The sequence below is a fragment of the Sprattus sprattus genome (genome assembly GCF_963457725.1).
Source record: "Sprattus sprattus genome assembly, chromosome: 1".
Taxonomy (NCBI): domain Eukaryota; kingdom Metazoa; phylum Chordata; class Actinopteri; order Clupeiformes; family Clupeidae; genus Sprattus; species Sprattus sprattus.
In genome coordinates this window covers 52,204,298-52,217,882 of record NC_137920.1, presented here as the reverse complement: position 1 = coordinate 52,217,882, position 13,585 = coordinate 52,204,298, and the positions used below count along the sequence as shown (strand labels likewise).

Sequence of the window (13,585 nt, the reverse complement as noted above, 5' to 3'; positions counted from 1 at the left end):
CAATTGATTCTAACACCCAGTTTGCACTGAACTGTGGATGTGTGTTCCGGTTCATTAATGAGAGAGAGAGAGAAAGAGGGGGGGGGGGGGGGGGGGGCGGTCACCTCTACTTCATTCACCCGTGGTTGTGAGAGTGCATATCCTGCAGGAGGAGAGCTCTCTTGTCACAAGACACCATGCAAGGCTTCATTCACATCGCTTCAACCCATTTACTACATTAGTCCCAGGAACAGATTACTGTGGGACTAATGGTCAAGGACACCCTGCATATCCATTGGGTTTCACCATAAACATTACTGTTTCGTCAAAAATCTGCATCTGCAAAACATGTTCCTTTTTTTAAATAACTGCCCCTGCTGATTAACCTCGAGAGATGCTGCCATCCAACTCAAGTATGTTTTTTATTGTACAATCAGCATGCTCAACAGCATTTATATTCATTTTCTATAAATATACACTGCTAGACACATCCTGAACCTTGAAGTTGGCATACTGTTCCTCATTATTATACCATAATATCAAACTGTACAGAATACTGGCGTTTAGTCGTTACAAGAAGGATAAGGTTGAAACTTCGACACACTGCTCCAAAACACTGTGTCTTCAGTTAAACATTCTCTTTTGAGTAGTTGCATATGTTTTAACAGTTCTGCACTAAATGTTTCCATGAATCCGTATTCTCTTAGTCCACGAAGAGATCCAGTCTACCTGTTTCCACTTCATGGCTTTCTTCATGGTTGGGCTTTATCTGTGTCATCTTGCAAGGATTGTCAGATGTCCAGTGTGGTCAGCCACACTTTTGGATACTTGAAATGCTGGGTTGGTCAATCATGTGCCTCGCGGCCAGTGTGGTTTACAGTGAGCTCCGCAGTAGAATAGGATGCTTATGATTTGCATCTATATGTCTTGCCCATATGCTGTACACTCCAGAGAGGCTCCTCGTGACAGTAGTGCATTGCAAAGATCTTCATTTATGATGGACAAATATCGAAACTATGAAAATATGTCTGACTCTTGACTCTTCTACTTAGTATGTCTTATAATACTACTAATAACCTGTGTATATACACAATGACAGTAGGTGTGTTATGCTGTAAAAAAAAAAAAATGTATGTACATATAAGCCCTTTTGTTAATGTTTCTCGATTGATTCTTTTTGGATTAATTTGTATTTATTTTTATTTTTATATGAATATGGAGGGTACTGCTAAGCTGAGTGTGGAACTGAAACAGCATGATGATGGAAGTAAAAAAACAAACAAAAAAAGAAACAGACAAAAAAAGATGTCATGAGTCCATGCTTTACAATCATTTGGAAATAGAATTTCCGGCCATGTAATTTTTGTAAGCAGGTATTCAGAAAATTATTGTTTCACTCAATGACATTAAAAGTGCTGGCTGGATGCCACGAAATCTCCCACACAAACATCCAAAAGATCTAGGTGGTTTGAAGCAGCTCTAATTACGTTCTCTTCCCTTCCAGCTTGGGCACAACCATGGCAAGGTTAGTAGGGGGGGACCATAGTGCAATAACAGGATGAGGTTAGTTAAAGTTCTGAAGTATGTCTCTTCTTCAAAATGTCTGTCCTGATTCAGTTACATCAGTGGAATCATCGGAGGATCTGAATCAGGACAAACATGTTGGTGGTGCAGGTGACATGAAATAATCTGTCTGTTAGAGAATAGAATTATATTTGTTTCTAATAGCAATAGAAAAGTACCGTGCCTAGCAAGCGTTATCAGATGTTATTCCTGAATACTCCCGTGTACTGTGGTGGTCAGACATTTCACAACTGTAACATAATGTGTCTTGTCCTCTGTTATTAGTTCTGTATACATGTAGGTATACATACCCTTTGTATACTGTAGGTGTGTAATACAAGTACAGGGAGATTTTTTTTTTACACCAGTTTTGAAGCTTGAAAATAATCTCCTGTAGGTGGATGTGAAATGGGGAGATTTTAGAATCTTTGAGACTCAGTTTGAGATTACTCCTCGTCCACCTTGTTTTCTCCCGAAATCTGGTTCACTATTTGAGCAATGCAGCGTGAATGCCTTACAAATATTAGAAGCCTTCAAAACTTTCCTCACGTACTTATGATTGAAAAATGGCAGATTATGGATTGTTGTCATATTTGACAGATACACTGAAGTGTATGTATAGATCCTTCTCTACTTCACGCAGTAGTGTAAGCTGTGACACAAAGGAACGTTTATTTCCCAGCAGTCTCTCATGTCCTGGAAATTCTTTCCTCTTGATTCTCCTTTCCTTTCATTTTCTTATCATTCGTAAATACCTTTGTTTTGTCCAAAATGCAAGTCATATGTACTTACATCTCTTAAAGTATTACAATAAAATGCATTTATATATAATCTACTGTTCAGCCTTACCAAAACAATCTGATGATGTATTCATTTTACGTCTTTTTGGGAGGTTCTTTGAAAGAGTTACATGCAAGTGAAGATAACTACTGTAAGTATGACTTTAGTTGAAAGAGTGCACCAAACATTACAAAAATGAAAGTAGTGTGGTGTGCTATTGTATCATGCATTTGCTGAGAAACTGATTAGCCTATTTAATTTGACCAAGGGTACCCTCTGGTGGCTATCTTGAGTCCCTCTTGCAATGTGGGGGGGGGGGGGGGGGGGGGGGGGGTTGGGGGTCAGTGTGTGTACAAAGGGAGTAATGATGGAAAGAGTAATAAATAGTCTCATCCAATCATCCAAATGAGAGAGGGGCACACCCATCTCTGACCTGAGATTTTACTCCTGCTATCTCGGCCTCATAATACACACAAACACACACGCACACACAGACACACACAGAGGAGTCTGGTGACAGACCTGCTATGAGAACTCAGGTACAGTCTCTTTCGCTTTCTCTCTCTATCTCTCTGCCTGTACTTATCTTAAACGAAGCACCCCTATGTTATGCCTTTTCACTTTCTTATCACAACAGAGTCTTGTGTCTTTTCCTCAGGTCTTTCTTGTGTGCTTCTCAGATCTATAGCTTAAGTCGTCAGGCATCATTGAATTGTGAATAGTTTCATCCTGTCTATTTTTGAAAAAAGAACTATTACACAACTACTTAGAAACGGTTTACCTCCTCTAGTCTCTGGGCTTGTCTGGGGGTCTTCTTTGCTCTCCGCAGTGGTGTGATAGCCATGTTTCCCCGCAGCAAAGGGCCATTCAAACCATGCGAGCCGTTTATACCTGTATATTAGCTTTGTGACCTGATTCTGCAGGTTTATGGAGAGGGTAGGTAAACACAAGCTAACCTAATGCAAACGTTCATTGTATCCACCACGGCTCTGTGGTATTTATTCCTCTAGGGAGTAGTGGCAGAATTCATCATTGAGGTACTAGAAGTGATCAGAGCAAATTATTTAGTTTTGCCTTTAACTTTGTTTTTACACAATCTGAGGTAGACCCAGAAAGACTGGATTCTCAAGTCCCTACACTGTTACTATTGGGAAAAGGGTGTTTGAACTGTAGCACCCTTGTCAAAGCCATTACCCACCTCCTTAAATATGTATAGTTACATGATGTAGGGTTCTGCTGGTTTCTTCTGTGCTGGCCTGAGGAATGTCTTCTTAATCAAGGCAATGAAAAATCCTCACAGTCCTGTGATCCTACAGCTGTTCTCGCTGATAGGGTGGGTGCATATCAAACACGCCACCTGGGGAGACGCACAAAGAACAGGACTGGCTGATGGATGGACCGCCTTTTCTATGCAGAGCAAGATTAATGTAATAATAATCATATGTTCATGATTATTATGCTTGGCTAAGAGACTGTAAAATAATACATACCATCTTCCTAAAGGATAAGTGAACAGATTAGGCTTGTATGTTCACCATTTGGTGAATAATGACTGACTAATTGTTGTTTTAATGATTGTTTATTTACTTATTTATATGAGCGGACAAAGATTACCTTAAGACTGCTTGATTTCACCAGTTTCATATAGCTTGTTCGCTCACTTTAAATGAACAACTCATATTATTTTTCACACTTCACACAGCAGAAAATTGCTTCAAAAGGTTGGTATCCATTGTGAATGTTTCTTTTTTCTTCATTTAAAAGTTTTCTTTGTTTCAACAGAGCAGACAGATGCCATGGAACTGACTAAGTAAGTGTCAAAGAAACTTTAAGAATGAAGTATCAGTGAAACTGACACAGTTTTACTTTATTTAAAAGCATTTACTTCTGCCATTGCTGCTGCAATGATACAAACAGTACTAGAAAGACTGCATAATAGTACAGTACGTCTTTTTTGAGCACTTTGTCGTAACAAACAAGCTGACTGCACAGGAGTAGGAGGAATTCATGGGCAAAGTCCTGAAGACCTCTCAGGGCCAAGTTATCCTCTATCTGATCTATGAGCTGCCAGCTGCTAACACGAGTTGTTGGTCTCTGCCTAGAGCACCAAAATCTGCTCATTGTAGTGATAAGACTCCACGTGCTAGAACAAGCAGAAACATTATCTGTCTTGCACTTTGCTGTTCCACTGCAGATCAATAGCAGAAAGCTGGTTAAGTATTTTGAGTACCTTTACACTGGGTTAAAGACATTATCTATACATGTACGAAATGCAGACTTTGTTATGGTATTCCTTATCAGTATTGTGGGGAAAAGATAAAAGCTTATTCTTAAAGGAATAAACCACAATATGTGAACTCCATGATCTTTATTTCAGGAAATTCACCTTCAACCCAAAGGAGGGGATTGACAACCCAGCAATGATCAATGTAGCTGACTCAGGTAGGTTCATCGCCATTTTGGCCCAATTTATGGTCGCCTTTTACACAGGCACGCAAGACACGCAGAGCCCCTTGCGTAGTTACGTACCCCCTCTTGCGTGCTTGCGTCTCCCAATTTTTGTAACTATCCGACAAAGCTTCACAAGCTGCATGCAACCCGCAAGGCTGTGATTGGTATAAACCCATCTTTACATTGTGGGCAGTAGCATGCTGACATTAGAAGGCTGGCTCAGACACCTCGCAAATCCCCTCAGACGTATTTTTCAGCAACAAAACGTTTTTTTTTTTTTTTTACATTGCACAGGTACTTTTAAAAAATCTAAGCAAAAAAAGTTAAACAAAGCCAGATATTCCGAAGTCTCAATATTCCGAATAATAGTCCCCCTGGCATAATTTAGAAATATTTGAAGTGGCACAAAACACACACAGCATTACGTTTGCAAAGCGGAGTGGAGACGCTCACCGGGCTATCATGCATATCACTTTTCCTAGGAAATATTTGTTAATTTAGCCTATAAATATGGGGTACCACTTGTGAGAAGGAAATCACCGGCAGATTGTCGCAGGACATTACAAGCACTGACAAAGCATGCATGCTTTGGCTATCATAAAAGTATTTTTTTATCATAGCGATGTAAATGCCATGTGTGTATAATAATATTCTGGATTAAAGTTCATGCTTGTGAAATAAATGCATTTATATGTTTATGATTGTGTGATCAATTCATTGGGAAGTGCATGTGGGCTATAGTGGTTCACGTTGCTGTGCTCACAATTTCGAAACATCAAGCTGTCGGAATAATGGGCTTTCGGCACATTGCCATGGAACCTTTTCAATAGCTGTTTACCTTGTGGGTAGTAGCATGCTAACATTAGATAGCTGGCTCAGACACCTCGCAAATCCCCTCAGACGTAATTTACTACACCCACAACCATGGGAGAACCATAAATGAAAATGAGTCCCTCGATGCAACTGCGTGACCGTGCAGTAACGCAGTCGCAGAAGTATAAAAAACGCTTTAGTGTCTTTACTAATCTACATTCAAATCGCCTCAGACAGTACGTTACCACTTACAACCACATGACGCAGAGAAAATCATAGCACTCTCTCCTCTTTCCCTTAAGAGGCTGTCGTGGCACCAACACCCCGTCTGTGTGTTTTGAAGCGGGAGGAGGGCGAGAACTTCGGCTTCCATCTGCGTGTGGAAAAGGGTCGCCAGGGTCACGTGATCAGGCAGGTGGCCCAGTGGGGAGTGGCTGAGCGGAATGGGGTCAGGGATGGGGACCGGTTACTGGAGGTCAACGAAAGGTTCGTGGACGACGTGGGGCACATTGAGGTGAGAGAGAGAATGGTGAAACCTGTACCAGAGGAGGACAGGCGTTCCTATGAAGCCATTACACATACCAGTCTTCAGAAATATGTGAAACCCATTAACACTCCTCCTCTTGCCCACCCTTAATGTGTCTCATTTTAACATGGCTATCCATTTATGATCTCCCCTTCCCCACCATTGCCTCCCTCATAATTAGGTGGCAAGGAGAATCCAGATAAGCGGGACACATCTGTGTCTCCTGGTGCTGGATGGGAAGGAGTACGAGCAGGCTGTGGCGCAAGGTTATGACCTCAAGGCGCTGACCAGGGCACAGCGCAGAGAAGACTGGGAACCGCCCAGACTCTGCCACATTGCCAAAGACTCCAGTCTGTGCCTTGGGCTCAAGATTCTCCCAGTGGAAGGTTAGACCCACATACTGGCTAACAGGGCTAGCTTTCGCTAATTTGTGTCGTGACCTTGGCCCCTGTTCTCTCTGGTGTACAACAAATGTCTGTAATACAGACACAGATGATATTGATTACAGCTCATTTGGAGATATCGTATTAGGACACTTTGGGTCTCCTTCGTTTAGTAAATGAATAGTGATTTCTACTATTTCTATAATTTATTCTATTGCTGTGAAGGGGAGAAGGGCAAGTTTTCTGTAAGTCCAGCCGGTGGGGGTGCAGCTGAGAAGGCGGGAGTACGCAAGGGGGACCGCCTGATTTGGCTGGATGGCGCCACTGTGTCTGAACTCTCTCACTCAGCCATCAGCAAGATGGTAGGACCTGGGTTGGGACACAGAAATGGAAGTTTCAGTCCATTGTATATAATTATGTCTGTGTTATGATGATGTTGGACCTTTCAACCCACACTTTCAGGTGAAGAAATGTGGCGATCACATGACAGTCCTGGTGATTGACAGCAAGAGTGAGCAGACCTACACGACTCGCCGGATGCCCATTCTCCCCGCGATGGCTGTCGCCCACTACCTGCCACACAAGCCCCAGAAGCAGCACCTCGTCCAAGGCCCTGAAGGGTACGGTTTCCTCCTGAGACAGGAGAAAACCGACTCCAAATGCGCTGGTAAGGAGCACAACACTAAGCAAACAAACTTGGACATGCATATAGTTTAGCTACACCAAACCAGCATAACATTCAGCACCAAGACATGTCTAGGTTGTCTAGGTTCAGACCTTGGGCTCTGTAAAGTGCTTTGAAACAGTGTCTACTGTTAATGGTGTACCATACCAAACAATAACATTTAATTGATGCTGTCTGTCATGTCTACCTGTACTCTAATCCATCATGTTTTGTACCACCTGCCCATGGACAGATTAAGGCCCCCTGGGCCTGGACATGTAAAGCTAAATTGTGCAAAACACGAACACACACACAAACTGCATTAGGCATGGATATATATTTGACCAACAATGTGTTGGATTTAACAGTCGAATTAGAGACTTTGGCTATTGTATTGGGAAAGTAAACTGGTCAAAGTTTACTCTGTAACATTTTCCTTCGGTGCACTGCCCTGCTATTGTTTTTGACTTTACATGTGACACTTTTATGTTTGGCAACAGCCGAGTGATTATTTTCCTGAACTGATTAAGACCTACCTGGGCAGCATGGGGCAAGAGAGGCTGAATGGGCTGGCTATCCTGTCCATTGAAAGAGCAAATCATTCATCACCACTTTTATGTTTGAAAGGCGTCATTCAGCAAGTGTACTAGTGCCTCTAGCTTTTCTCAGTCAGTTTGTAGGATTATGCGCCTAAACTAGCTATATCGTACTGTCTTGTCACATGATCAAAAAGAGACTTGACATTGGCGAACAAAATACATTACCCAGCAATCATCATTGCATATTGGTATATTACAAAAATAACAAATTAAATAAGAAATTATTCATTTATTTGAATCGTCTTTTTAATAGTTTCTATAGTGTATGTACGATGATAAGCATATAATTGTGTTTAAGATTGCTACTGACACTGAGACAGGTTTACCATTTTAAGGGAATCTATAGCATAAGGTATCTCAGGTACTCGAAAGAAAGTCATCTTTGATCATCGCCCCTGGCGCACATGCACATTTTCTAACACAGCACAGGTACACTCAATTAAAGCCATTAGCAAATGAATAAAACACACCTTTTTCAAACACAAATAAGAGATAAATAACAGCGACTTCACGCAGAGGCTCTGGCTTAGGGCCCCCCTGAGCTCATGGGTCCCTGGGCCTGGGCCTGGGCCTGGGCCCGGTAGGCCAGTTCGTTAATCCATCCCTGCACCTGCCTGTCTGTTCACAGTTCATGTACTGCGTGAGGTGGACCCTGACAGCCCAGCAGAGCTGCTGGGTATACAGGAAGGAGAGCTGCTGCTGGAAGTGAATGAGGAACTCGTCTCAAACATGAGGCATAACGATGTTGTCAACAGGATACGTCAGAGTGGACAGCAGGTCACACTGACCACCATTGGCTCTCAAGGCCTGGATTTCTTCACAAGGGTAGGCACAGCATCCTCATCTGATGCAGTGAAGGAAAGGGCAGAGTGAAATATAAAGAGAGAGAAATGTAACAGATAAGTTATTCAGTTTCTGCCTCTCCGCAGCTTGGTCTTTCACCACTACTTTTCTATGAGGACATCTCAGCTGCTGAACCAATTGAAAGTGCAAAACTGCACCAGACTGCTGACCACTGCAGTGACCCCCAGTGTGTTCCAGCAGAGGAGCCTCCCCGCCCGAGGCGCTGTGTCCTCAGTAAGGGTCCCAATGGCTACGGCTTCCACTTGGGATGCGTGCTGCTGAAGCCTGGAACCTTCATAAGCCAGGTATTGCATTAATCCAAGCCCACTCACACCAGGGGACCTTGTATGTGGAACAAGACCTCAGTCAGTCATTTGCAAAGCACCCACAATTTACACAGCACACATAAAAAAGTACTCATATTACTAAGACTGTATAAATGCCATTAACATGTGTCAAATCCTGACTGACCCCCTACCAAACAATAACAAGCCCCCCCCCCCCCCCCCCCTCCTTCTTTCCCTGCAGGTAGCAGCAGAGGGACCAGGGGGAAAAACTGGGCTGCTGAAAGGAGATTTGGTGATGGAGGTGAATGGCGTGAACGTGGAGGAGGAGTATCTGGAGGATGTGATAGTGCTTGTTAAAGAGGGTGGTAGTTCTCTCTCTCTGCTGGTCATTGAGCCCAAGGGATATGAGAAGCTGCTACAGAGAAGGATCATCGGCACAGCAGAAAAGGCTGCCGATGGCTCTTAATTAACATGCAGCGATACAGTATGCACCCAGTTTTTACAGGAATTATATTTTTAACCACAGTCAAGCAATTGGTGAAATTATGTTTCCATACCTTAAGCGAAATAGTGTCATACACTATGTATTGATTGCATACAGCATGCTGCATGTAACTGTACATTTAAAGAACTAATTTAGTCATTAACCATACCTTTTGGTTGTATTAAAAATGTACAGTGTGTACCTTTTTATAGATCTTGACCTATGCACTATTGTCTTCTGCTTCATAAGCTTCACTGTAATATTTCAAAATACTAGTACATATTTTAACCTTATCAGTGTTTTTGCCATAAGTATTTTTTTTATTTTATTACAGTCTCCAGATTATAAAGTAAGCAAGCATTTTATTAGTTTGGATGAAGTTTGGTAATTACGGTTGTTGGTTATATTTTGAGGATTGTTTTTGTTGTATTAGTCATTCACATACAGGTATCTGCAGAATACTGTATTTAGTATTAATGGTTGTTTAGCTGTTGTAATTAAATGTGTATGAAATCTGCTAAATGTATTTTCTCTCAATAAATATTCTGTAAATGTTTTCTTGTTGTAGCATCTTGCTAATACCATTAGACCAAGCTTGGGTTAAATTTAATCTAACACTATACCAGACTACACTGGAGCTCTCCAGGGACGTGCAGTCATAGGAGGCAGGGGAGGCAGAGCCTCACCTGTCATTTTGAAAAGTAAAAAAAAAGAAAAATTAAAAAAAAATATTACATTTAGTATTAGTATTATAACATAAATATTCATATTTCTCTAGTTATCTGTGTTACGAGTGTCATTTCTGCATGATTCCGATCAGTTTGAGCATTTTTATTATCAAAATCGCTGAATTTGAGCATTTCCGGTTCCCAGTGACAGTGATCAGCCAATGAACATGGACGTGCCGTCAAGAGAGGCAGTTGCATTGGAGTCTATGGGCAGCTGAGCCAGTGCCGCACTAAAGATTGTGCAATCACTCCAAACTGGGTTTTACGCATGCGTGTGCAAGCGTAGATGAGCTCCAAACGCATTGAAAAATATGGTTAGTGAGGCAAACAGTACCACTGCTTCAAGAAGGGAGGCGAGCGAGAGCGCAATTGTCGGGTATGTTGTTTTAAAAAAATTGGGCTTCTTCTAGGCTTCTTTAGGCGAACATGGAAGGTTGTATTGCTAAGCTGAAGCAGTTCTCAAAATTGGACTTGCAGTCCAAACGTGAAATGATTATTGACATTGCATTGGAGTGTTTCATGTTTTCCAACGGGACATATTCATGCGGAACACAAACCTCGCTAAAGGCTGCTAGGTGCAGGGGAGTCGTGAATGGATTAGGAGCTTGCGAGTGCACCAACTTTAAATTATACCGGTCAGTAGAACATTTTGGTATTGTGTGCTATGTCTGTGGTGTTTAACTGTTTGCTTCTTAATACATTGTGTAAATAAATATGTAAGTGTCAACTTCGAATTCAAGTGTCCGAGTTGCAGTGTTGGGCAAGCTACTTGTTTTTGTAGTGAGCTAAACTATCAGCTACTCTACAATAAATTCAGCTTCACGACACAGAAGCCACCACTCAAAAAAAAAAGTAGCAAGCTAAGTTACATAAACCTGTCAAAAGTAGTTTGATACATTAGAAGCTACTTTCAGTTAAACAAACTGCATGCCAAGTCAATGCAATTTTAGGGATCAACACAACTGTCAGTCAGATAAAAACGGTTGAATGGATGAAATTCGTGTGTTCGTATGTTTGTGTTGGATGTCATTGACGTTGACAGGAACTTTTTCTTTGGATTACAAAGAAGGCATCTGAAAACATATTTAGTTTCACTCGTCTCTTATAAAGTGACGTACTTTTGAAGGTATGGCTGTTGAGTCAGGTATTCAAACGCAGATGAAAACAAATGCAGAAGACCTCCCCTACCCTCATCTTTTGTCTATTTCTAGCATTTTCGCAATTCGACTCCCTGAGCAGACAGCACGGACTATACACTTTTTAACTTTCATCATCTTCAGCTGTATCTTAAAAATATAAATATATAAATATCAGCATTCTAGTTATCCGGTTGTCTAGAATCTGCATGCAAACTACCAATTGAAAATAAGGGGAGAATTAATTTTAAATGTATGAGCAGCGTCTGGTGTACTTGAAATGACGATATCTATCTATCTATTTTTACTCGTCTCGCCTAAAGTGATGTACTGCTTAATTTTTGTGTTTGATGGCTGCAGGGAAGCCTGTTATGAATGAACATCAGAAAGGTCCAGGATAAATTAGCTTTCGAGGACGCTACTGCGGTACTTGATCAATAAAAGAGCTTAGCTACTGAAAAGATACTTGGTTTTGTAAATAGCAACGTTACTGCCAAGCTACTGACAAATGTAGTTAAGCTAGTAGCGTCGCTACAAGTAGTGACGCTACTGCCCATCACTGCCGAGTTGTGTAAAAAGTTATACTTTCCCTAGACAAATTGAAATGAGCCATATCATTGGTGGGAGGGCTACATACGCTACCTTGTAACTATTAATATCTTATTTGACACGGTGTAAAAGTTCAATTACCACACGATTGTACGTTTAGCTGTAGGCCTATAGCCTCGTAAAAGTCAGTTGACAAGAGCCGCATAACTTCTTATAATAATAATCGTTTAAAAGTAATGGTATTAGACAATAAAACAATTTTTTTTCAGTTCTGGTGAGATGACAATTTTAAAACCATAAGCATGTATACACATGTATGCAGTGGTGGTCCGTCAGGGCCTTCAAGGCCTTCTCTGCTGGCCTAAACATCATCAGAAAATAAATGTAATAAATACATTTAATTTTAATATTTTCTTTTCATAAATATGTATTCAATTATTCCTCATAGTCCATTATCTTCATTTCATAGCTTCCAGCGTTGTTAATTTATGTTAGAGCTTTCATCCAATCATATTTCAGCTATCATGTGTTGCCACGCTCCGAGAAACCTTCCCCGAGAACAGAATTCTTCCCTGAGGCCTTCAGAATTCACATTGAAGGCCCGTGTACATCTGATTGGTTTTCACAACTGGCTGTTTCAGTTCATTTAAGTTGAATGAACTGAAACAGACAGTTGTGACAACCAATCAGATTTCGAGTTGGCGACACTGGGCCTTCTAGAAGGCCCGGAATATTTCTTTCCTCGCGTTGAACGTGACACGTAAACGTCCTTTGATTGGATACTGAGGCAGACCGGTGCAGTGCTTCAGTGCTCAGTTTAGCTGGCTAATGCGAAAACGGAAAACGACGTACATCGGTTTCAATGCTTATTATGCTAGTTGTTTCAATTGGTAAGACTAAATATAATTACATTAACCAACTCAAATAAACTAGTTTACACCAACTTCATAATTCCAGTTTTTGATACAATTACAACGCCATTTTCAAGACAGAACTTTCAAGAAAAACTGGATATCGTGAGGATGGGAAGTTTAATGAAACTGCTTTGCAGGTGGGACAATGCGATGTTTAGTGGACAAACTTGTTTAAGCTCTCATAGGCTACTTTCGGTAGACTTAATAAAACTTTGTAGACTAATCCCTGAAAATCGCCTTTTATTTTTAAGTTGTGACAGTAATATCCAAGCCATCATATAACTGAGAGTTTACTACTCTCAATGTATTGTTAATACGGGTGTATTGATTTTAAATGCTCCGGAAATATTAATAAAGTCTGTTGTACTCGACTATGTTAAGGTGATGCAATGCTCACTTATACTGCCTTTCTGGATAAATATAATGGTTCGAGAGCCATGGCGTCATAATGATAGTATTAGGAGGTGGATTCACTCAGTTTAACATCGTGTAGGACATCGCTGAAGGCCCAGTCGTGAAATGCACGGACCGCCACTGCATGTATGGTATACATTTCAAATTTTTTTTAAACAACTAGAGATCTGAATGATGTAATCACTTCCGGTTTCTGTGCCTCACCAGCTGCGAACCTCACCGCACGTCACTGGAGCTCTCCTCTAGGCTAATGATAACAACCATGATATCTTCCTGTTTTAGGGACTTGAAAAACGTATAGCGCTTTCTAGCAGTTTTGTTTAGGTATTTCCTTTTTTCCCTCCAGAACTTCACAATATTGATCGATGGATTGATAAGGCCTATAATATCCCATGAATTATTTTACAGCTGAAGTATCTTGCATTAAAGACAAAACAAATATAGCTCAATGAGTAAGGTCAAAACGACTGAG

At 41.1% G+C, this 13,585-nt stretch overlaps 1 protein-coding gene across 1 annotated transcript; it reads left to right on the top strand.

Annotated features, from left to right (window-relative positions):
• Positions 1 to 1,496: 1,496 nt before the first annotated feature.
• Positions 1,497 to 9,354, top strand: nherf4b (NHERF family PDZ scaffold protein 4b; the record flags this gene model as incomplete). The annotated part of the gene is made up of 9 exons (XM_080844856.1): positions 1,497 to 1,504; positions 4,700 to 4,764; positions 5,889 to 6,100; positions 6,294 to 6,498; positions 6,721 to 6,857; positions 6,958 to 7,162; positions 8,387 to 8,583; positions 8,688 to 8,906; positions 9,130 to 9,354. The coding sequence occupies 9 exons, from the start codon at positions 1,497 to 1,499 to the stop codon at positions 9,352 to 9,354; spliced, it is 1,473 nt and encodes a 490-aa protein (XP_080700982.1).
• Between the last annotated feature and the right edge of the window lie 4,231 nt (positions 9,355 to 13,585).